Raw genomic sequence first — 26,195 nt, forward strand, 5'->3', positions numbered from 1 at the left:
ATACATTTTTACTTAAGCTTAACATTACCTGTTAAGATATGTGTGTACAGAAGAGAAGTTGCCAATCTAAAAGTCTTTCAAACTATGTTTAAACTGTGCTTTATCTGAAACTTAAGTTTATACCAGTTGCTGGCAATTTATTGAAAATGTGTGTTCCTGAATATGGGAACCCTTTTTGCACCAAGGTAAGTGATTTTAGGTCTTTATACAGATTATTATTATTATTATTATTATTATTATTATTATTATTATTTGTAGTATTGATACTATGTATTGAGCTATTGGTTGGATATAGAGACAGATTACTGACAACAATTTCATTAAGGAATAAATATACTGAGAAGAAGCAGCTAGAATACCCAGTTCCGTGAAGAGGTATCTACATGATGATCTTGAACTTACACCACAAATGAGTCTTATTTCATGTTTCTGCACTCTAAAAACTTTTGCTTGGTTTGATGAGTTATTCCAGAATATGAATAATAAAATGGAAGTAAGCAATAATATGAGTAGTAGAATGGAAGTAAGCAAAGTATTCATATTTTAATTTTTATATATCCTATATCTGACATCATTCGCACTGTAAATACAGAATTGTTAGGCGCTTCAGCAATTCTGTGGTATGCCCTTCCCAGTGGAATTTATTTTCAAGTTGTAATCCCATGTAACACTGTCAACCTCTTCGATCTGCATGTCTTCATATGTTACAGACATGCTGGAAGGAAATCTCTTATAGGATGTGAACTGCATATAGTGGGTCTTTTCAAAGTTTAATGACAGTGAATTAGCTTAAAACTGCTTATTAATGTTGGTGAAAATTTGAGTAGCAGCAATTTCCAAATCTGTACTTGACTTGCTGTTTATTGCAATGTTTGTATCATCTGCAAACAAAACAAACTTGGCATGGAATGAGCATGTAGGGATGTGAAGGTGAATGGTTTACCTTGGTTTATTGGGAGAATTTTAGGGAAGTGTGGTTCATCTGTAAAGGAGATCGCATATAGGACACCAGTGCAACCCATTCTCTGCTCGGTGTTTGGGATCCGCACCAGGTCATATTGAAAGAAGACACTGAAGCAATTCAGTGGAGGGCTGCAAGTGTTATAGACATGCATCAGGAAATCAAATGTGAATCCCGGAGGAAAGGCGACATTCTTCCTAAGGAACACTGTTGAGAAAATGTAGAAGCTGACTACAGAACAATTCTACTGCCACCAGCATACATTTAATGTAAGGACCCTTAAGAGAAATTTGAGCTGATGTTGAGGAATATAGACAGTCATTTTTCTTTCATTCTATTTGTGAGTGGAACAGGAAAGGAAATGCTAGTAGTAGTAGTAGTACATGTACCCTCCAACACCACCATACTGTGTCTTGTGGAAGATGTATGTGGATGTAGAAATTGAAATGTTATTTTTGCTTTTAAAATCTCCCTGCCTAAGATATTGATGACACTACAGCATTTCTTTTGATGTAGCCCCCATTTGTTTATTCATTGTTTGTCTGCCATTCAGTGCACTTTGCTTTGCATTAAGACTTAATAAAAACTCCTAATTTGTATTCCTGTATCTGACTTTTAATACTGTAAACCTTAATAGGTTGTGAGCCCAGTTTATTTGCAGAATTTCAGACAGAAATTTATGATGGCAAATTTTTTATACATGTTTGAGCCACCTCGTGCATAGTTTATTGTGCCATATTGGATGAAGGTATCTGGAAGGATAGTGAAATCCAAAGGATCAAATTTGCAACTATGGAAATTTAAAATTCTGGCTTTGTTCGACAACTACATCATTTGAGATGTGGTGGATGGCCAGAGAGCAAAATCTGATAATTTTGACAATGTCTGCTTGGAATACTGTGGCTAAAAGAGAGTGCATTTCAACCATGGTGGAGTATTTGCAACTTGAATTTTTTATAACATGCACTACTGCTCATGAAATGTGGGAGAAATTGGTCATGATTCACTGTAAACCATTCAAAGCAAACAAACTGTCTCTCATGTAAAACTTTCATGAGTACCGAATGAAGGCTAGTATTCTAGTGTCGCGACATATCACACAAATCATGAACATTGACTGTCAGCCCAAGGACATGGGTGTACCCGTATCAGACATAGCAATCATGGCCAAGATCGTCGGAAATGTTCTGAGTCATGACGTGGGACAGTGTGTCCAGGGATCAGCAAATGATTCTGAAACTGCCTGAGTGACTCATCTCCAAAGGAAAGCAATTGAACGACATGGAGGGGCCATTCACCATTCTGGCAGTGGCTTCGTATCAAGGCTGGGAAGAAGTTCATACTGGCATGAAGAAGAAGAAGAAGAAGAAGAAGAACCCGAATCAAGTGAATTCGAATTCAAGTGTAACATTTACTTTCTGGGCTTGTGGGAAGAATGGCCATCAGTTGAGAAATTTCCATTCTGAGAAGAAGAAAAATAGTGAACAAAAATAGAGGTAATGTATTGCATTCTTTGTTACTGACAGAGGATCACGTGAAAAAGTTCCACATGATAAGTGATTTTCGAGAGAATGCTGATACAAGCTATGTGTGGTTTACCAACACTGGACATTGCAGCACAGCACTTTTCGCTGTCAATGTTTTAGTGAGATTCACAAATGTCAAAACATTGAAATTTCACTTGGAGATTACAGTAAATGTGACAGAAGAGAACTGGATCAATTAAAATAAAAATAAAGTTGTACTTGGGCATTGGGAATATGGACAAATTGATGTGTGGTATGACACAGAAATAGGAAAAATTTGTTTTCTGTTGATATTTGTGTGGCAAAAGGTTAAAAGATGAGCTTTGTAGATAAGCTTGTAAACATTTATCATAGTGGAAGTGTTGTTGTCCAAAAAAGAAAACGGGACGTGTAAAACATTTTTTGTATCAAACACATAATGTGATGTGAATTTTCAACCACAAATAACCTCAAATGTAGCATGAAAGATTGGGTCATATAAATGTCACATTGATAGCAAATTTGATAAAAACAAGTCTTATCAAGGGAATAGGAATGTCTCACCATTTATCTTTTAACAAGAAAATCAAAGCAAGAAATTCAGAAATAGGCGTTTTTATACACAGCAATGTATGCGGACCAATACAGTTTGAATCACTTGTTGGTGCAAAGTATTTTGTAATGCTGATGGACAACGTATCTGGAGAATCTTGCATTTAAAGACTTTTTGGTGCACAAAACAAGAACATCATTGCATCTCGTGGCATGAATTCACTGAAGGAATCCTGACCATCCATAAACCCATTTCAAAGCATCATTTGTTCTCAATTTTGCACCCCAACGATGAGGAAACTGATGACGAAGATGGAGAACGTGATGTTTAGCCACAAGCTGAAGATGACAGAAAAGTAGGGAGAGTAGGATCGAGATTCTGGACACCCTCTTGGAGATCAGCAACAGTCTTATGGACTATGTGGTAGGAGCCAGAACTGAAGTGCAAACTATGTAAATTGTCTTGAGCCAAATGCTTTTAAAGAGCCAATCTTGGATTCAGACAAAGAAAAATGGAAATGTGCAATTGAAGGGCAAGTCAAAGTGCTTCAAATGAATGACACTTGGCTCACTGTGTCAAAACATACCCACAGATGATGAATCCAAAGTAGATTTTCAAAATTCAAGCATGAAAAACTGAAAATGGCTCACTCCTGATATATATCTCAACTCCTTGCTTGAGGCTTTACTCAATGCTCTGGACTAGACCATAACAAAACTTTATCGCCAGTAGTGACATATGACTCACTATGCACTTTGCTCATGATTTCAACTGCAGAAGATTTTGAAATGTTGCAATTTGATTTAAAGACCACATTACTATATAGGAAACTAACTGAGGAAATTTATATGTAGGTGCCCCACAATATGTGATGCTGGATGAGAATGAATATCTATGCGAGCTTAAAAAAATCAATGTATAATTTAAAGCAGACTTCTCATTGTTGGAATCAAATATTTTGTAAATTCTTGAAGATTTCAAAAAGAGTGATGCAGATATGTGTATTTTCATTGGGAATTATGGAAATGATCTGATCATCTTGGCTTTGTATGTAGACAATGGGATGTGGATTGAAAAAGCAAAGAATCCCTTGTGGTCATTGCAGAATTACTGTCACTTTACTCTCTGAATCCTGCACTGTTATTGTTATCTTAAGCAACCCATTGAATGAAACAAAATTTTTATTGTAGAAAAACAGACTTAGTGAGGCAGTTATCTCATACGAAATGCAATGTATTGAGGATAACTTGTTTTTCAAGGCTCATCTTTTTTTCGGTATGTACAAAATTCAGTCTCTACCCAAGATTAATGTTAACTGAAAACTACCATGTGATGTATCTAGTGATTTGGGATGGGCAAATGCCCAGTGGGCAGGACATTTATAAATGTGAATTTGCCCAAAGTAGTTTTAAATATCCAAAATTGTTTTAAATACCCAAAATTGGGGCATTTATGTAAAAAAGTACTTTTTATAGTTTTTACTGCTGGAATGGATAAATGGATAATTTACCAATTAAAATAAGGGATGGGATGATACTCCTAATATTAGAAGTTAGTAAATGTTTAACATTTAAACATATGAGGGTTGGAACTGTTGGCAACTGTTTATTCACAACCGATACAAAAGAGTTACATGTTTGTGCCTGTTACTGCCCTTCAAAGTAGTCACCAGCATTGCGTAGAACCTGTTACCAGCGATGTGGAAGGCGTAGTATGCCATTAGCAGAGCCTGTTCTGTGAATGGAGCAGTCTACTGCCTGTTGAATCTCTGGGGCAGTTCTGAAGCAAATGCCACGAAGTGGTTCCTTCATCTTCGGAATCAAATCAAATGCCCACGCATTGTCGTGCAAAATGATGGCTGGATAGTGCAGAAAGTGTCGCCGCTTCTTTCACAAAGCTGGTCGCTGGTGATGCTCCAAAAACGAACAGTAATACGACTTAAGTCCTTATGACTTAGTGGCATTCGCTTCAGAACTGTTCCAGAGATTCGACAGGCATTAGACTGCTCCATTCACACCATCAACAGATCAGGCTCTGCTAACTGTATAATACGTCTTCCACATCGCTGGCGATGGGTTCTACACAACGCTGGTGACTACTTTGAAGGACAGTTACAGGTGCAAACATGTAACTCTTTTGTATCGGTTGTGAAAAAGTAGTTGCCACTGTTTAAGTTTCAACCCTCGTAGGTATGTCATTCATTGCCTTTACTACTAAAAACAAAGGGAAAGAAGAGAGAATCAGTTTTTCTTCCTAGCTTTCCAACTTGCTGTACCAAGGAATGGTGTGTGTTTTTGACAGCTACTTGTCATTTACAATGTCCTTTTTATTTTTACCAGTTCTCTTCTCTCCCTCTCCCCCATGCATGTGCCTCCCCCCCCCATCCTCACACACACACACACACACACACACACACACACACACACAGTGTTGAATGGTTGTGTAGTGATAAGCCAGTATAAAAAACATTGTCTTTACATCATCGCTTTGTAATGTAACACCCTATAATCTGTATCAAATTCCTGAATACTACTTATGAATGATTATTGATAGCAAAATTATTACTGAATGGAATGTGTTTCTTGATAATAAATGTATTCTCAAATATTAAACTGTTTTCAATGAAAAAAATGCTTTATTGTCGGATGTAGTAACATTTGAAATGGACTATAGTTTTCTGCGGTGCTCCTTTCTTTATCTACTTTCATATGGCTGCACTGCCATGAAGGTAAAATGAGAACACTAATGTAAAGAAGATTTAATAACAAAGAATTGATGCCGAAGACAGTGGAATTGTTTAATTCCAATGCAAGTCAATTACTAGAGAATTAGCAATACTTGGTCCTCTGGAATCGTAATCGGCACGACTCATCCCTAATTAAAATCATTATGGATAAACTTTTTTTGCTCTAATAATTTTGCAGTAGTATAGCATAAGTAAAAATACACCCTACAGGCTACTTACTTAATATAAACTATTTCAAGAATTACTTTTAAACCTGAGTTTTGTTTTCTTTTTTTATTATATGTTACCACAAGAACTGACCTCATTAAAAATCTATACTTACGTTTTCTGTCCAATTTATAAGTGCCATTTATCAGTTAATCTTTAAAATGCATAAATGCCGAGGCATTTATACTGCACATTTGCTCCAACTTATAAATGCCCAGGCACTAGGCGCACCAGCTTATCAGCACATTAGCTTCAGTATCGAAACCTTGCTGTACTATGTTCATGATCAACTGACGGACTGCCATAACATGTTAACATCCTAGAGAAATATCAGTCAGGCCTTCAGAAACATCACAGCAAATATATTAATTGAAGTGACGCTCCCTCAGACAAGATGCAAGTGAATAATTTTAACCCTTCCTGGTGTCAGTAATATGTGTAACTGTCGATTTTTCGATTTTAGTTTTGCAGACCTGCCTCTACAATTTCTTACATATTTAATTTTAATATTTCAGTTGACAAGTACAAGAATCAAACTGCAGAAAAGGTTAAAAAGCCAGAACTCAGTGCTCCAAAAGTCATATCTTCAAATCCCCTGGATAACTTGGATTGTGAGTATGTGAAATAACTTTTATGTAGCCACTTACTGTAATTGAAATTTATATTTTACTGCACTAATTTGGTTCACAGTTGAAAGTCCGGACTTTAAAAAGGGTGTGAATGCCTTAGCCCAATTGCTGAATGTTACTGCTCATCCGGACCACCTTATAACACTAAAAGCTATCAGTAAAGTTGTTTGTCAGCGACTGTCTGCAGATGCATTGGAAAATCCACAGAGTGTTATAGTAAAGGTTAGTTTTACACACAGTTTCATGAATTATATACATTCTCTTTCATAGTAAGTACTGACTGAAAGCAACTTTTGTTTCCCACAGGGAAAGCCATTCCCATTTCAAGAAGCTGATCTTGGTTTTGACTTAGGAGATTACGTACTGAACCAGGCTGCAAAAATTTTGAGATTACTATATATACATGATGTAAGAGATCTTCAGACCAAAATTAATGAATGTATTGTTGCTGTACAGAGTATTACTGCTAATCCAAAGACTGACACCAAACTTGGAAAAGTTGGAAAATAATGTAATTAAATCCTTTTGTTTACATTAATGTGTTTATTCTTTGATATTAGATAAAATAAATGTTACAGCATAGTTCCGCATGTTTGTTGTTCTTCACATTGTCACAGAAGCACTTCTTTTTATGCGTGATAAATGAGACTTGTGTAGTTTTCAAGTGTCCCATGAAGACTGCACATCTATTCTGTTGATGATTTGTTGAAGGGCGGTAAATTAAAAAGTCTTGCTGTACCCAGCACTGCAGCCACTGAAAAATACACACACTTTTTAATTTGTAAATGGTGTTGATGATAAATTATTTCAAGCAGCAGAACAATAAATTTCCAGTGTTACTGAAGCAGCTCGAAAATGCGTTAGCTGGTTGGATTCATGAATAAGCTCTTTCCAAATATATATAAAGCTCATACACTAATGCTCCTACAAGATGCCAGGTGGATGATGATGTGTTGGGGATAGGCAGGGAGAGGGTTTGCAGGTGGAAGGGGTGGCAGGTTATTTCTTTTGTGTGTGTATCAATAAGTCAACATTTGTGCATTTTGATGAGTAGTCTCTCTAATTCAAAATTATTTATATTCTACCAGAACTTCCTACAGAAATAGTCACACAGTAACATTATCATAATGGTTCCTGAAAATGCACATATCTTTATTACGTATCCATACACGTAGCTCCACTGTGAGGAGCACAACAAGAACTTAAATGGAAGAACATAATATATGAAGTGAGGTTAGAAGAAAATCATTTACAATTGTGTTTACTGGTCACTACAATGCAAATTGGACTATTGATTACTGGCTAGACTTGTGATATGAACAATGTTTACAATCACCACCTTGAAAAATAATTACAGATACTGAAGAAACAGATTGCTAATATTCCACATTCTGCCAGAAACAGCACCTTCTGAATGAAAAATCTATTCACTGGTGAAGAGGTCGCTAAAATAATTTTTTATTCTGCTGTGATTTATTGGACCAATTTTGGGCTCTGCCAATCATCAGAATATCTGTCAAGCAAGAATGCAAAGTCATAACCACAAATGTAATTAACAATATATCACTTAGAGTAAATTTTGCAAAAGTTTCTACATAAAATACAGTAGAAGACACAAAAAAAGGTTCTTTGTAAAGAATGTGGAATTAAGTGTGTCACCTTTCAGAATCTGTACTAACTGATAACAGCACGGTGTTACAAAGCTTAATTGATACCACTTGCCACAGGTGGTATGCATGTGTAGGTCAGTGGCACCCGTTTGTACCCAGAGAAATAGTTGAACAATCTTAGATTTTTTCCTTTATTATTTATATCGTTAATATAAGAGTACACACAACAGTGTGTACACTATACAGGATAAAATAAGCTGCTATACAAGAAAACTTTGTTGTCACACGTCAACTGTGCCTGCAGATCCTAATACCACAACATGGGGCATAACTCTGTATTTTGTGCATTCTTTCTTTTTTTTTTTTTTTTTTTTTTTTTTTTTTTTTTTTTTTTTTATTATATGTCATACGGCCTTAGCTATGCACTTCTGTGTCATCAGCTGCTGGTTTTTCTTAAGAATGTTTTAATGATAATAGCCCTTGGTCAACTTTTTTGTCATTGCAATGATAGATCACAACAATTATAAAAATGCACACACATTTCTGAGCCAATGATTACTACAAAACTGCTCATGTGCTTAATATTTAATTGAAGGGGCACCTCCCACTCAAAGACACCTCTCCCCATCCTAAACATGCCTATTTGCTGCCATGCTTTGTGGTTATATGTAGTGTCTCTCAGGTTTACTATTTTACCATATATTTTCATTTTTGTATGTACGAGGGTTATTCGGAAAGTAAAGAATGATCGGTCAAACCACAGTGAAAATCCAATGAAGATTTGCACAGATGTGTTGGGAAGTGTCTCTCTAGTATGCCCGTCAATATTGTTATGCCATTCTTTTTAGTTCTGAGCACACAGGGAGCACATAAAAATATCTAGAACAATAGTGTCTCCCACCAAGTACAAGGGCCTAGTGAGAAATTTCGCCTGAAGCTATGCAGCCATCATTACATAACTGTCGTATGTTTTCTTCTTCAAGACAATTCTCAGCCGCATTCTGCAGGTGCAATGAAGATGCTGCTCCTGCATAATTTTCTATTGGAAATGTTTGATTACCCACAATACAGCCTGTAATTGTCTCCCTCTGAGTTTCATCTTTGCTCACATGAACTGCTGGCTATGAAGACAACATTTTGGCACAGACAACGAGCTGTAGGCCAGTGTAGTGAATTGGCGGAAAGCACTGGCGGCTGCCTTCTATAACGAGGGTCTGGGAAGGTTGGTACAACACTACGACAAATGTCTTAAGTCAGATTGGCGACTATAGAGATAAGTAGCTGGAAGCTGTGATTAACTGTTGCAAATAAAACAGTTTTGATTTTCAATGTGGTTTCCATTATGCGACCTATCATTCCTTACTTTCCGAACAGCCTTCATATGTGCATACAAATAGTTTGTATTTTACTATTTACTACTAATCTTGTACAAATTACATAATTTTTCGACTCAGTCACATGGCAGCTTCTGTCAGCTGTTTTATGGCAAAGCTGCTTATTTTATCCTGAATACCATATGCACAGTTGGATATACTCTTGTCTTATTATTTTTAAGGATTGCACTTATCTTAAAAAATATAAATAATGAAAGAAGAAATTTAAAGTTGTTCAACTATTTCAATGGGCACAATACAGCGTCACTGTCCTATACACACATGCCACATGGTGGCAAGTGGTATCAATTAAATTTTGTAGTGTTGTCGTGCTATCAGTTATGCTCCGATACTGATGGGTGGTATACGTCACCATATTCTGAGTGAAGATCTTGTTTTATTTTTGATACATCTACTCCTGTATTTTATATAACATCTTTTGTAAAATTTACTCTAAGTGATGTATTTTAATTACATTTGTGGTTATTCCTTGAAATAAGACATTTTGGTTGCAAAATGTTTTATCTATTTATTGGCTAATGATTAGTTTCATTCTTGTGGGTCATCTCCAGATTAATGTAAGAAGTAATGTTGTGAGTGACATCTGTCCTTCAATGCCAGCATATGGCGTTAGGACAATGTTTTCTTATCATTTTCATTTTACCATCATTAGGCAAATAATATGGAGCCAACTGTGTATTATGTCCCTTCTACTTTTTATTTGCCTAATGACAATAGGATGATTATTTCTTATAATTTTTATCTTGAGTCCATATGCTGGCATTAAAGGACAAATGTAGACTCACCACATTACTCCTTTTGTTAATCTGAAGAAGCCCCCAGAAGGATGAAACATGTCTTGTCAATAAATAGACAAAACAATTTTCAACCAAGACTGTCTTATGTCAAGAAATTCCTTACTGCTTGCTGTAACATGCACCAAGCATGAAACGGAAACCATTTGTGGTTATAACTTTGCATTCTACATTGGCAGATATTTCAGGTGATGGTCAATGACTTGCTTCTGAACAGTGAGCATGAAAAGTTACTTGAAGATTCAAAAATAGTATACTTGAGTTGAATTAATTTACGCAGAACAAATCACACTAATTCTTACAGTAGTGATATAAATAAGAGTTGTTTGTGAAGTGTAAGGCATCTCAAACAACAAATCCACACTCTTATAAGAAAACCCTAATATATTTCACAATTGAATGCTACTTTCTTAGTTCCTAAAAGCTAATTTTTTATACAAATCCTAAGTACAATTGACACATGACAAAAGAACTGTGTTATGTCCTCATGCTATGAACTGTTGTTACAAGTAGTAACACTAGGACCGTATCTGGTTGGGGTAAATCATTACTTTGGAACATCCCAAAATTGGGAAGGTGCTTGGCTTGATAACTCACATCTAAAACTGACAACAGCTGATTTACTTCTATGAACTGATTATAATAATAATAATAATAATTATTATTATTATTATTATTATTATTAGTAGTAGTAGTAGTAGTAGTAAAACTGTGGTTCCTCAGTACACCCATTTCAGAGATGTGAGAAATGTGCACACATTAAAATAACTAATGATAAGGCAATCAGCTGTGATGAACAGTTGTATAATTCTTTTCTGTGCTTGTATAGCCACATAAATACCACTAACTGAAATGGATGTCTTCTTTATTGCATACATTAATTATATTGCTTAACTTGCCCCATCAGAAATGATGGAAGATCTATTCATCTTCTATCAATCAATAATCACTTTATCCTAGGAGTAAACTGAAATATTATCGGAACAGATGTATTATTGGAAGGAATAATCTGTTCACAAGCTTGTACCATAACAAAGTAGGCCAATACAATACCAGTTAGTAGGTCAATATCCGGTTGCTACCGGATTTCCTATAAATGATGAAAATTTCATAAAATTTACTTTATTTAACTCACATGTAAGATACTCTCATCTTAGAACTGAAACACTATTTATTATTTCTTTTATGAAAAAAAGTAAATTAGTACCTACTCATACTGAACGACAAGGAAATTGTGGTGAATGGACACTAGTTTCTCTGCATTAAGAGAAAACAAGACCAGCTTCAAAGAAAAGTCGCACTATATCTTTCAGCAACTCACAGCTGCACATTGTCAATTTCAGGTAGGTACTTTACTGCATTAGCTGATGGCCAAATACAAGGGTCATGGTTGTGATCAATTTGAACTTTCTTCAAATAATAAACAATCTAACTTGCAGTCACGTATGTTAGTTGACCGTCACACCAAAGTATTGTTTTCATTTTCCACCGGGTTAAAGCAATCCCAAAATGTGTCATGAGCTTGACAAGTCACAGGTGATTTAGTTTTGTCTCCTGCACTTCTTTTAACAGGCATTGGAGATGAACTGCTGCCAGTAGAAAATTCTACTCAAAATTCTAACAGGATTTTTTGTCAAACTTTTTCAGCTTCAATAACTGCCCCCCCCCCCCCTCCCAGATCTTGGGTCAATACAGATTAAAATTAAAAAATTTGGATCTTTATTTAAGGAGCTGAAACGAATAATCTAGCTTTCATGTGTGGCAACTAGGGGTGCTTTGTGCTGTCTCATGCTTCCATAAATACTTATTTAATGCCACAACTTGTGTATGGTATTACTTCCAATAAGCAGGAGAGACAAGAATGTATTTTTAAAAGAGGGCTTCCAAAGCTCCATCAAACACCAGTGATCATCCTTCAAATTACTAAGAGTATCATTATCAGCCACACATACAATGGCAGAGCTTGTTTATGTTCCAGCAGGTAGAATCCCACGATGTGTTGATGTATTGCACCAACTGATGATCTTGTAAGTTTAACTTCTTTGGAAGTGACAAAAGTTCTTGAGCTAAGCTCAAATGCTGGAAGTGTGTTACAATGCAATCATTTGAGCTACTTCTGGCTGGATATTAAATTCCTCTAGAGTGAATGAATCATATTCAGCCACTCAAACACCTTTTATCATGTTACTGTGGCTGTCACAAATGAGTAAATGTATTTTGCTTTGGTTGATATGCCAGAGATCCTTTACTACATTTTCTCCAATGTGAGAACCTAGGTAATACTTCATAGTAAGAAAGTTACAGCAGGAATTCAGGAGAACAGGGAAACTTTGAAAGCTGGCATTGTTAAACAGGTCCATAGATCAGAAGTTACAGAAACCGTGAGAGTACCTAAAATGTTTCTTCTATTTTTTTCATAAATTCTGTCATAGCTGTAAGGAACAATATTGGGGAATGTTTGTATGGATTGGCATTTTACAGCAGGAATTGCTTTTCTGTTGATGTTGATGATGAACTTGTACCACAGATAGCTAAAGACTATGTTGGCATGAAAGTGGCTGTACCTTTATTAATTGTTTGGAATTCATCTGGGTGTTTTGTTTGCAGATGCATTTTCACATCCAATGCACCTGTTAGAAAAGCAAAATATTTCATTGTATTTAAGGTAGGTTAGGTATTTATCATCAGTTTAAATGGTGTTTATTTAAAACTACATCTAACAAAAACCTCTATGCATCCAAACCAAGTTTTTGAGCTGAGCATTCAGTAAATAGTTACCTACTTAATGATATTAATCATCATATCTGTGGACAAATACTTTGTTGATGAATGTAATAAAACAATTCAAAACAAAAGAATAAAAGGCAAGCTAAGGCTTTAGTACGTATCTGCTTTTCTTTTCTTCCTTCTCTGATATGAGAAATTTGAACTCTCCAAGACAGACATGGCAAACTTATCATCACTGTTTATGAGAAAATATTCCAAAATGTTATTTTTTGTAATTTATCTTATAATTAACAAATTCTTTTCAGTAGTCATATCAAATAATGACAATTAAAAGCAATCTCAGTTAGCAATATAAAATGTTTGAGCCTTTCAGTCAATATGTGATTTATGTGCTTCACTCATAACGATGATGCCCATATTTATCTGTATCTCTCCAATCTCCTGAATCTGACGTCTGCAGCCTTGCCCTGACCTACACTTTTGTGATGGCTGCCGGATATCCAGCTTATACTATATCTGGTATATGGCCAAACAGCTATATGGTTAACCTTTATTTATTACTCTTTTCGAGCTCTTTAACCTCTCTGTGTACAGCAGTATTAACCTCCAACAGCCACATAGGACTTCAAATGTTATTCTTTATGTTATTATTATTATTATTATTATGTGCCCTGCTGGCCCAAATATAAGCTGCATGCTTAATTTTATGAGGCAGAAACAAAGAGAACCTCAGTGAAGAAAAATTGTCACATTACCCATTTACATTCATCACAGGTTTAAGCCCTGTCCAAAAGTGCATCACCTTCACTATTGCAGCTATTTCTGAGCAAACTTACGTGTTTTACAGAGAATATATGTGATGTCCAGTATCTCCTCCCAAATGTGGCACAGAAACATGAGGCTTCAAAAGTACCAGCGCTTTGTGGTTTATAGCCTCCTAGTTCCGATAGGTGCAGAGATAGGGGCAAAAATGGTTTTTCCCAGCCCCTGGCATATAGGCTGCACTACATGACAAACATCTTGTGTGTGAACTGTATCGAGCTGCCAAATCAATCTGATTTGTAAGCAGCCTACATGTCAGGGGCAGGAAACAGTTTTCCAGGTCAAGAAATGTAGGTGACCTTGTACAACAGGTGTTTTGTGTTGTAGTAGTATCAGTCTGCTTTACTGATCTGCTTTGCACGGTGGCCTGTATATATGTGTAGCCTGCCCTGCATAACAGGTGTGTTGTGGGCGTAGTATCGGATTGTTGAACAGGGGGCTACACATGCTGATGAGCTTGGTTGCAGAAAGGTTGAGACGGATAGAGAAGGGGAAGAGTGGGAGATGCATCAGTCAGGTGGAATATATACACAAGTAGTGGGCAGTTGGAAATGGAAGAGGAGGAGTTGCAGATGGAATGAGTGGAGGAGGTTGTGGATAGAGGCAGGAGGCGGAAGATATGGTCAGAGAGCGAGTATGGAGGAAACAGACAAAGAGAGGGAGTGAAGCTGTGTGGAAAAGGCTAGTTACTCAATATCTTTGAGCAATTTGTTCAACTGAAAGTTGCTGCTCTTCTTAGATAAATAATTCAGTATGAGCTTGCAACACCTAGGTCAATATTGTTACCAGATACCCGAAGCAGTGTTCGTCAGTTACACTTTTGCTATCGCTTTAAAACTTTTTCACCCATGTGTAAAAAGTAACATGGTTCATGCAAATAGTAATATATTGTTTGTTCTTCCAAGAGAATATGTATGACAGTTGTACACTTTCTGGCAGTAACACTGTTCTTGAAGCTTACTTTATTCGAGTGGATTTGGCAACTAGGACTGATATGTTTACATATACAGTAATTGAAAAAAAACTAGCACTCTTCACAAAATTGCCAACTAACACTTATAAAAGTTTCAGTTCCCTGCATTGGGCATGCCTTCATTATAGATGTTCTGAATGAACTCGCATTAATGCCCAGCACACCCATTTCTGAAAGGGGAGCTGTTTCCACGAAGACAGATCTTGCTTCTCACAAACAATAATTGTAATTATTGCTGAACAGTCGATGATATGCAAGCATATGGGGGTATGCAAAAGAAATATTTTAGACCTCCTGGCTACAAATAAACCCAGTCTTTTTTGTTAGCAAAGAGGGGATTTAGTAATGATGCTTACATAATTTATTGTCACAAAGGGCAAAATGATCATCAAAATAGCAAAGCAAGTATTTTTGCGTAGCTGATCTTGTAGACAGTCAGTAACAACCCGTTTAAAAAGTGAACTGGGAACAAACAGTTCAAATCCACAAGAACACAACAATTGTGGTTAAAGCTCAAACACACTATAACCTACAGTCTAAGTAAGTACATACATGGTAAAGTAATAAAAGACAGCAAAGAACCACCTTGGTTACCGGTACCTTTTCGAGATTGTTGCAAAAGTAGAGTACTACACTTTCACAACAATAGATACTACAGGGAAACTTGTAGAGGAAACAATGACAACTTATGCATCCAATAGGGACTATTTGTGAGACTACAGTCACCTTTACTGTCAGATCCTGGAGGAAAATGTTTCAGATAATCCTACAAAGTTCTAGTCACACGTAAGTCACTGCACAAATCCGAAACTTCAATTCTGTCTCTCATGGATCAGTCTAATGTTGAAACAATTGTTCCCAGATGCTTTCTAACAAAAAAGAAAATAATGCACAGATGTTAACTCACATCATGTCTTAGGTTCAATGTAAGTTGTAAATACATAGCAGTTTCTCTGATAATCGTGTGCATTATTAATGAAAATACAATCTTTTTAAATTTTTTATGGTTTTCATGAAAATTTGGTTCAGAATGTTTCATTACAAGTGCTGTGGTGGCCTTGATAAGCCCAATAATGGTCTTTTTCAATTAAAAAAAGGGTTTGGTGGAGATGAGGAAGAGTATACCACTCTTGAATATTATTAATGAATGTATGTACTACTTTCCAACTTCAAGACTTTTGGGGATCACTTAGCAGCTGCCTGATTGAGCATAAATTTTAGATGGACTATACTGTTGTAGACTGGAAAAGGGTTGGAGTGGGAGTCACATGATTGCACCTTTTGGAAATTCGGCTGCAGCTAATGGTCACCCTAATGCACAATGTAGTTCAATATATCAAATGCTTTGAGAGATTCAGTTTTAAGGGTACTTACAGTTCAGTAACCACATAAGATTGTGGCTGCAAACTGAATCTTCAAAATTTTTGGGTTGTGGCTGTCACTGTATGTTCTGGAAGGTTAAAACATGACAGGAACTCAGGGTTGCCACAGTTTTCCCCAAGTGAAATTCCCTGATTTCCAGACAAGTTTTAGCATATTTCTCTGGCAAATTTTGAGATCTCAAGGGTGAATAATGACATAAGTTGACAAAAATAAAGGGACTTCTGTATTTCTAAATTTGTGAGCAAAAATCTTAAGTACCAACATCTTTTGTAATAAACTGTTTTTAGAAGGGGAAAGCAAGCCAGATGGTATATGTGTTTCTTTAAGACCACTGATGTTATTTTATTTCAATAAAACAAAAGACACTTGGTGACACAAATACGCGTTTTCTTGGAGTTGCAAGACAGATTTAAAATACTTTCACTGGTTTCAGAAATAACCTCAGAAAAAAGTAGGCCTCTTGAAAGAAGTGTACAAGGTGGGGAAGAGTTGTGTAAACCAGCACTATAGATGACCACCAATAAAATGTTGGTTTTACTATGTTATTGTCTGTTATCATTCACTGTGTTATGTCTATTATTTTAGAGGTATTGTGTGTCCACCAGCTTAGTTGAGTGGCAATGTGTTTGCCTGCCATACAGCAGACATGGGTTCGATTCCCGGATGGGTTGGAGATTTTCTCCGCCTGTGGACTGGATGTTGTGTCGTCCTCATCATCATTTCATGATCACCAACATGCAAGTTGCCCAATATGGTGTCACCTGTATGAGGACTTACAAACCGGCAACCGAACTTCCCTGGATGGGACTTCCCAGCCAGCATTGCCACACGATCATTTCATTTTACAGGTACTGTGTGATTTTTTGTTTGAGAAATATATGAGTACATAGCATACAAATCTCCAGTGACTGCCACAATTTACTACTTCTTATTGTCCATACTTTCTAATATATTAATTACTTTCAAAGTGTCAAAATGTAATAGAATAAATAAAATGTCTATAAAATGCGGCACTGTACAAAGTAATTGCGGTGAGGCAATCGCAATTCCTGAAATCCATCGCCCGTAGCCTGTGGCCTGCCAAGGAGCACCGCAGTCATGGGTCCATGGATACACCATGAAAATCCACTGCAGAATGCCACACAAAAACAGGCGTGGCCTGCGGGCAGTTCGGTGAGACTAGATCCAACAGGCAGGGCGTGCACAATAGTGGAAAATGATAGGCTTCAAATTTACAGGCCCGATCCGTTACGAGATACACGCAGAAATGGTCTGCAGTTTCGGCCCGTCATGAAAGTCTACTTGTGTGGCCAGCTGTCTACGAGTCACAGACACCTTGTTGATGAAATGAGACTAAGGTTATCAACCCATGCCACAGGTGACTTGCACAAATACTCCGAGAATCAATACTAATGAGGATAGGTAACAACTCAACATGAAGTTCACTGAGCTGCAACACCCTCTCACAACTAAAGTTTTGGCCATAGCCTTTGTCAGAAAACAAGAGCGCACATACTTTCACATAATCACTCAAGACACAACTCATGCATACATGACTACCATCTCCAGCTGCTATGCAACAGCCTCTGAGAATCAGATCCAAACAAACCATTCCTCATGATTCCCTGCCTCTCACTGGCAGCTGCTAGGCTGACAACGAGAAGTGGTGGCAGCACTGATTGCAAGCTGAGGGGAATGGTAGGAAGGGGAGACACAGTAAGAATGAGGGAGTAGGGAAGCAGTGCACGTACTCAGCTGCACCCAGTCAGCGACAATGCAATGACATCTCAGTAAACATACCAAACAAAAAACGAGATTTTTCCAGGTTTTTTCCCCCTAACACGTCTGAAATTCCCTGATTTCCAGAACTTGTGGCGACCCTGGGAACTGTAGAAAAGCAGATTTTTCTCTCGAAGACTTACAACTAGCAAGAATTCACATATAAATATACAGCTCTGAATAGGTCCGTTCTGCGGACACACACATTTTACGTAGGAACTGCAAACATCATTACACTTAAAACACTACCTTGAGGGACATCATTCTGTTGTATTGGATGATCTGGTAGGATTTCTCTGACTCAGGATGTGGGGAGGAGATGGATTGTAAAATAACAGGAAGATATTCCATGAAGGCTCCATGTGTGGTGAAGCTGTCAAAAAATATGACGACTCTACATAGTACCACTGGCTTTCTCAAAGTCAAAGAAAATATTTATAGCTGCCCCCAATACGGTCAAGTTATCAAAGGTGGAATGATATCTCCTGAACCAACACTGAAGGTAATATGAGCGCTGTCTGGATCCTTGGCCTACACCTCAATCAGTGTTGACTGACAGTAGATCATGGGCAGGGGAGATGATGTCAGTTTACGTTTGCACATACAATATGGCTACACCACCAACAAATGAGCATTTTTCATCCAGATTCCCATATGCAGTATTGAGTTAGCTTAGTTGGGTGTAATAGCCCTATCACTTTTATGTGCACTTTCTTAACTAGTTTAGAACATTTGGTGTGTGAAATAAACAAGCCACACAGAAAAACAATACAAACAACAAAAACAAATCATGATAGGTAAGTTACTTGCTGCAAGCATTATCTGCAACTGACTGTGCCAACTGGCACCTGAGGTAGCAGAGAGATATTACGATTGAGAACAGAGTGGAAAGTGTGACTAAGTTCATTCTCTGATTGATTGTTGCAATGGTAGTTGTAACAAAAACATGGGAAGCTAATGACAGATAAACCATCTCTTGAGAGAAGTTGTACACTTCTGGGCTTGAATGGGAGACAGATTAAAGTCATGGTAGGTCTAATGGGCAGCCACAGGAAATACCAGCACACAATGGGTACAGAGAAAGAAACTCCCGAGTGTAAGCTATGCAAGATGAAATTGCACCACATTTAATTTTCCAATGTGAAGCGCCAGGACCAAAAGACATAAAATATTTCTTCTTTTTGTTGTGCTTGGGGTGTTTCATGTTAAGGTCATCTACAACACTCAAAAATTTGCATATTAATATAGTTAAAATAATCAGAAATTGTGCCTTATAAATTACAAAATTAAGAACACACACACCAAAAATAATTTGTTATTGTTCATAATATATTCTAAAGAACAGGTGATACCACATGGAGACTAAAAGTAAATTCTGAATATTCAGACTATGTGTCTGGCCCCTGAGGCCAGATACAGTGGTCGTGTGGTTTTGTGTGTGTGTGTGTGTGTGTGTGTGTGTGTGTGTGTGTGTTTGTGTGTGTGTGTGTTTTATATTTTAGAAGTATAACAGTTCATAATGGCAGGGAACCTCCATAGCATACAATCAGTGTAAAGAAACTTCTAAAGAAACAAGATATTACTGCACAATACATGTAAAACAAAACATAGGGCTATAGACAAGAGATATGCCGAATGAAACACATTTAGCTGTCAAGAGAGGAATGCATGATGCCTTCAATGACTTCTGTAGCAGAATCCTGTCAAATGACATTTCATAAAATCCAAAGGAATTCTGGTCAGATGTAAAAGCTGTTAATGGTACCAAAGTTAGTGTCCAGTCCCTAATGAATGAGACCAGGAACGGAAATTGAGGGTAGCAAAGCAAAAGCTAAAATACTTAACTCCATTTTCAAATATTCCTTGCAAAGGAAAACCCAGCAGAGCTGTCCCAATTTAATCCTCGCACTACTGAAAAGGCGAATGAAATAAGTGTTAGCATCAGTGGTGTTGAGAAACAGCTGAAATCGTTAAAATTTAACAAAGCTTCAGGCTCCAATGGAACCCTGTCAGATTCTATACTGAATTTGCAGCAGAGTTAGCCCCTCTTCTAACTATAATCCATCATAGATTCCTCAGACAAAAAACCTTGCCCAGTTCTTGGGAAAAGGCACAGATCACACTTGCCTAACATTTGATGTAGAATCTTAGAACATATTCTGAGCTCAAACATAATGAGGTACCTTGAACAGAATGACCTCCTCAATGCCAACCAATCTGGATTTCGAAAACATCGATCATGTGAAACACGACTCGCACTTTTCTCACAGAAAGCTTTGGATCAAGGTAACCAGGTAGATACAGCATTTCTTGATTTCAGAAAAGCATTTTACTCAGTACCACACCTATGCTTATAGGCAAAAGTACAATAATATAAGGTATCAAGAGAAATTTGTGACTGGATCAAGGACTTTTTGGTAGGGAGGACACAGCATGTTATTTTGGACAATCATAGTCACATGTAAAAGTAACTTCGGGTGTGTGCCAGTGAAGTGTGTGGGACCCTTGCTGTTCATGTTGTATATAAATGACCTTGCAGACAATATAAATAATAAAAATCAGGCTTTTTGCAGATGATACGGTTATCTATAATGCAGTACTACCCTAGAAAAGCTCCATAAATATTCAGTCAGATCTCGACAAGATTTCAATGTGGTGCTGAGATTGGCAACTTGCTCTAAATGTTCAGAAATGTAAAATTTTGCAATTCACAAAATGAAAAAATGTAGTATCCTAGACTATAATATAAACGAGTCACTGTTGGAAGCTGCCAACTCATACAAATACCTGGGTGTAACACTTTGTAGGAATGTGAAGTGGAATGATCACATAGGCTCCATTGTGAGTCAATCAGACTTCAATTTATTGCTAGAATACTGTGGAAGTGCCATCAGTCTACAAAAGAGATTGCTTACAAATCATTTGTGCAACCCATCCAAAATCAAGTGTTTGTTTTGTTTTGCTTTAGGGCACAAAAAAAAAAAAAAAAAAAAAAAAAAAAAAAAAAAAAAAAAAAAAAAAAAAGAGAGAGAGAGAGAATAGGAGACAGCTAAACAGGCAAGTGGAAAAAAGGGCAAAAAAAATCCATACATTAATGGAGGTCCAAAACTAAAAATTAAATGGCCTTCGCCATATTGCTGCAGTGAATAAAAAGTAAAATGCTGCCGACAGGCCATGCGTCATTCACTAAAACGGCTGATAAATGAGGCAGCAAACCCAAGCTGGAAGGTAAATGGATAAAAAAAAAGGGCATTCCAGCAAGAAGTGGTGGACAGTTAAAATTTGTGTGCAGTGTGGTCAAAGTGGTGGGGTTGTGCCACTGAGCAAATGATGACGGCTAAAAACGCAGTGCCCAATACGCAGCCGAGTTAAAATAATCTCCTCCCGGTGGGAGACAATGCCAAAGGGACACCACCTCCTGACACAAAAACCGATGGGTCTCCACCACAGCAAGAGGTTCACCGTCAAGATAAGGCCATGGCTTAGGGTGAACAGTGCATCACCGGCAGAAATGCATGATGCAGGTCTTGGCCACCGAAAAGTGGAAGCCATGTGCTACAGCCCAAGACTGTGCCTTTCAGATAGCACCCTGCAGCTGTCGTTCAGCAGCTGCAATGCCAGTGGAGCTATAGTACAGGCAGAAGTTGTCAGCATACAAGGAAGATGAGACAGACGTTCCCACCACCACAGCAAGCCCATTAATTGCAATCAAAAAGAGGTAGACACTTAAGACAGACCCTTGTGTGCCCCATTCTCCTGAACTCGGGAGGAACTATGGGAGGCCGCAACTTGCACAAGGAAGGAATGAAGAGAGAGAAAATATTGTATGAAAATCGGGAGCGGACCCCGAAGACCCCAACCATGAAATATAGGGAGGATGTGATGTCGCCATGTCACATTGTATGCCTTCCGCATGTCAAAAAAGACGGCGACCAGATGCTGACAGCGGGCAAAGGCCGTACGGATGGCAGACTCCAGGCACACCAGATTATCGGTTGCAGAGCGGCCCTTACGGAACCTACCCTGAGATGGAGCCAGAAGGCCCCTAGACTCAAGCAGCCAACTCAACCTCCAGCTCACCTTGCGTTCGAGCAACTTGTAAAGAATGTTGGTGAGGCGGGGCGGTGGCTGTCCACCTCCAGTGGATTCTTGCTAGGTTTCAACACGGTGATTATGACGGGAACTCACCCTCAACCCAGATGCAGTTGAAAAGGTCTAGGAGGCGTCGCTGGCAGTCCACCGAGAGCTGTTTGAGCATCTGACAGTGGATATGTTGGCCCAGGAGCTGTATTGGGGCAAGAGGCTAGGGCACTTTGCAATTCCCACCCTTGAACAGAGCATTGTACGATTCAGGGTGGCGCATGTAAAATGAAAGGCCCCAACGTTCTAATCGTTCTTTCAGGGAGCGGAAGGCCAGTGGGTAATTTGCAGAAGCGGAACTCTGAGCAAAATGCTCCGCTAAGTGGTTTGCAATTTCGTTGGAGTCAGTACAGACTGCTCCATTCAGTGAAAGCGCAGGTACGCCGACAGGGGTCTGACAGCTATAGAGTCGCCTAATCTTAGCCCAAACCTGCAATGGAGAGGGATGGAGGCCAATGGTGGAGATATACCTTTCCCAGCACTCCCACATTGGCGAATGAGGCGGCGGGCTTGCATACGGAGCCGTTTAAAGGTGACTAGGTGTTCCAATGAGGGATGAGGGATGCCGCTTGTGATGTTCGAGTGCCCGCCTTCGATCTTTAATCGCCTCAGCGATCTCAGGCGACCACCAAGGCACAGTCCTCTACTGAGGGGAACCAGAACAGGGAATGGCAGATTCTGTGGCAGTAACAATGCCTGTGGTGACCGAGTGAACCACTGCATCAATGGCGTCATTGGAAAGAGGCTCAATAGCGGCAATGGAGGTGAACAAGTCACAGGCAGCCTTATTCATAGCTCATCTGCAGGGGTGCCCAAAAGAGTGACGTTGTGGCAGTGACAGAAAGATCAGAAAGTGGTCACTACTGCACAAGTCATCATGAGCACTCCATTGGACAGATGATAATAGACTAGGGCTGCAGATTGAAATGTCTGCCCAGTAACAGAAAAGGTGGCGGCAATTGGGCTATCAGCGCAGCCAGGGCATGCTGCGGGACATCACCATCTGGTGGAAAATAGAGACTGCAGACAGTAAAAGCCTGAGGCACCCACACCCAAACAGCAACAGCCTCTAAAGGTGTTTGTAGAGGGACAGGCTTGCCGTAAAGGGAGTGAAGGACATAGATACAGATGCCACCACATACCCTCTCATAAGCTGTCCGGTTCCTATAATAACCCCGATAACCACAGAGTGGGGGGGTTCACATCACCAGAAAACAAGTTTCCTGAAGAACAATGCAGAGGAAAGGGTGAAGGCTGATAAGTTGTCGGAGCTCAGAAAGACGGTGGAAAAAACCGCTGCAGTTCCACTGGAGGATGACATTGTCCATGGCCAAGAAAGGCATGAAGGGACCGAGGAGGCAGATTACGCCGCTGGGTCACCTGCTGCCACCGACTGAGTACCTGTGCAAGTACATCAACTGTGTCTGAGAGTCCGGCAAGATCTAGGTCCTCAGCGGATGCCAGAATCTCTACCTTGCCCTCAGACACAATCTCAACATGGAGGAATTTCCAGCACTTAAAGCACCGCATCAGGGGAGGGATATAGGGCTTGACATCGCAGCGGTAGACCATCACCTTGACCTTCTCCAGTAATGTACCACCCTCGAAGGCCAAGATGAAGGCACCGGTAGCAATCTGATTATCCTTCGGACCCCGATGAATGCACCGGGCGAAATGAACACCTCAACACTCTAAATTGGCGTGCAGCTCATCATCAGACTGCAACAGAAGGTCCCTATGGAAAATAGTACCCTGGACCGTATTTAAACTCTAGTTGGGTGTGATGGTAACTGAAACATCCCCCAACTTGTCACAAGCAAGTAACCTTTGTGACTGGGCAGAGGGTGCCGTTTTTATCAATACTGACCCAGAGTGCATTTTGGACAAGCCCTCCACCTCCCCAAACTTGTCCTCTAATGGCCGAGTGCACCAACCCCGGTCAAAAAGCATGATAACCAAGGTCCCGCGATCATGGTTAAAAGTAAATCGCGTTTAAAATGTTTCTGCAGTGCACCAACGTTAATCGCTGGTCAGCAAACCGTCGTCAGCCAACTGTGCATTTGACCGCGGTTAACTCTCTACATTGCAATGGAACGTGCCCTGGCAACGCAAAGATGTTAGTAAACAAGAAATTGCACAGATAATCGCTGGTGCCACGTTCTATCTTTGCTGTTTTTTCCGTCGACTAGCAGAAGTGTGTTTACGTACCTCGGTACCTATTTGTGATCTGTTGGTTTCTTTTTTGGAGAATAATGGAGAATAAAAGAAGAACACCGAATTTCTCGAAGTACGAGATAGATGTACTTCTTGAACTGGTGGGTGCAAATGCATCCGTTCTTGAAAATAAGAAAACCGACGGCTGCAGCTTAAAAGAAAAACAGGCGATGTGGTCCCATGTGGAGGCGCAATTTAATTCTACTCCTGGTAAGTTTACTCATAAATAAATAACTTTTCTAGGTTCATCGTAAGCGTAGGATATGGGACACACTGGCTTTTAGTTTGAAATTTAAAACTGTTATTGGCGTACCACTGAAATACGTGATAGGACTATGCACATTTACGGTTGGAATTGTTTTGTTAGTTTTAAATTTAAAATCCAATGCCGTGCTACTGTTAACTAAATATTATGTGACTAACGGAAGCTTTTATGTTGAAAATTGTGAACATACGTTTCTCACTTAGCCCTGTGCCGTATTCTTCATATATGCCTATACCACTTTCATTTTAATGAACTGATATGTAAACACAAGCCATATACAGATCTTAGATGTTTATTGCAGTTATAAGTTAAGAGCCTCAGAATGCAAAATGGACTTATGAATGCAAATAATATAAGAATTAATTTATGGTACTACAAACTACATTTATTTAATTTCAGGTGTGACAAAAAGATCCTGTGACAGGCTGAAAACCTGTTATGAAAATATGAAAAGAAGACTTCGAAAAGACCTTGCAGAAGAAAAGGTGGAAGTATATAAAACAGGTGGGGGGAAGCCTACCCAAAAAACCACGATCCATGATCGGGCTAAACTATTAGAGATTGTTGGTTCCTCAATGAAACCGTTAGCAAATGCATATGATTCCGATGCACAGTTCAGCATGATTGTGGATGTTGTCAACATGGAGAGCAGTGAAGTGCAGTGCAGTGAGAATACGCCACCTGCTTCAGTTTTCGAGTTAGCAGAGTGCACACAACCTAGCAATTCCCACACACCTGTCGTATTATTAAGTAAAGAGACACCAAATAATGTTCTGGCGGATGTCACCCAGTTGCAACCTGTTTCACAGTCTCCTGATCAACCCAATGAAAACATTTGCACGCCAAAAAATACATGGAATCGTCGCAGGATGCCTGCAAAACCAAGGCCATCAGGTTCGGGAACAGTGATTGACAATGTTTGCAAGAAGAGAGTGGAAGTACTGGAGGCCCAATTACTCATGATGAAGGCAGAGCACCAAAAGGAGCTGAGGATAAAAAATTTAAAGATTCTGGCCCTGAAAGAAAAACTGAAGTACTGGAAGAAGAAAAATGCCAGTGACACGTGACTTTTTTTCCTGTGATAGTGAATTTTTTTAATTTTTTGTGCTATGTTGTATATTTTTTGTGCTATGTTGTATTTTGTCTAATGTATTAAAGTTGTCTCTCGGTTCAAATTGTTTCTCTGTGTTTGTCCTGTTAGTGATACTGCTTCTATCCTAGTTGTTGTCTGTCTAATATCTGCTTACAGCTTATTTGGTCTGGACTAAGTTTCATCCAATCACTTAAAATTAGAATTACTTCATATATAAAAACAGATTAGCAACACTGCAGTTTACACAAGTAAGATACATGTCAGTTGCAGGCCAGCAGCCATAGCGTCAGGTGCCAATTTCTACTTAAATGACTTAACAATAAGGTAGACTGTTAATGAAACAAAATAATAGTAATAAAGCATCCTTGTTACTCTAACTTTGTAATGAACATACGTGCTG

At 38.6% G+C, this 26,195-nt stretch overlaps 2 protein-coding genes across 2 annotated transcripts in view; one reads left to right on the forward strand and one right to left on the reverse strand.

Annotated features, from left to right (window-relative positions):
- Positions 1 to 7,356, forward strand: part of LOC126175070 (RNA transcription, translation and transport factor protein) — a 23,980-nt gene extending 16,624 nt beyond the window's left edge. The window contains exons 3-5 of the mRNA XM_049921601.1: positions 6,488 to 6,583; positions 6,663 to 6,823; positions 6,908 to 7,356. Of these exons, the coding sequence (XP_049777558.1) occupies positions 6,488 to 6,583; positions 6,663 to 6,823; positions 6,908 to 7,111 (461 nt within the window). The 3' untranslated portion in view covers positions 7,112 to 7,356. The remainder of the gene's footprint in view (positions 1 to 6,487; positions 6,584 to 6,662; positions 6,824 to 6,907) is intronic.
- LOC126175079 (uncharacterized) overlaps positions 7,125 to 26,195 on the reverse strand; it is a 27,569-nt gene continuing 8,498 nt past the window's right edge. The window contains exons 2-3 of the mRNA XM_049921613.1: positions 12,964 to 13,029; positions 7,125 to 7,355 (exon numbers count right to left, since the gene is read on the reverse strand). Coding sequence (XP_049777570.1) covers positions 7,288 to 7,355; positions 12,964 to 13,029 — 134 coding nt within the window. The 3' untranslated portion in view covers positions 7,125 to 7,287. The remainder of the gene's footprint in view (positions 7,356 to 12,963; positions 13,030 to 26,195) is intronic.

Source organism: Schistocerca cancellata, chromosome 1 (assembly GCF_023864275.1).
Source record: "Schistocerca cancellata isolate TAMUIC-IGC-003103 chromosome 1, iqSchCanc2.1, whole genome shotgun sequence".
NCBI classification, from domain to species: Eukaryota; Metazoa; Arthropoda; class Insecta; order Orthoptera; family Acrididae; genus Schistocerca; species Schistocerca cancellata.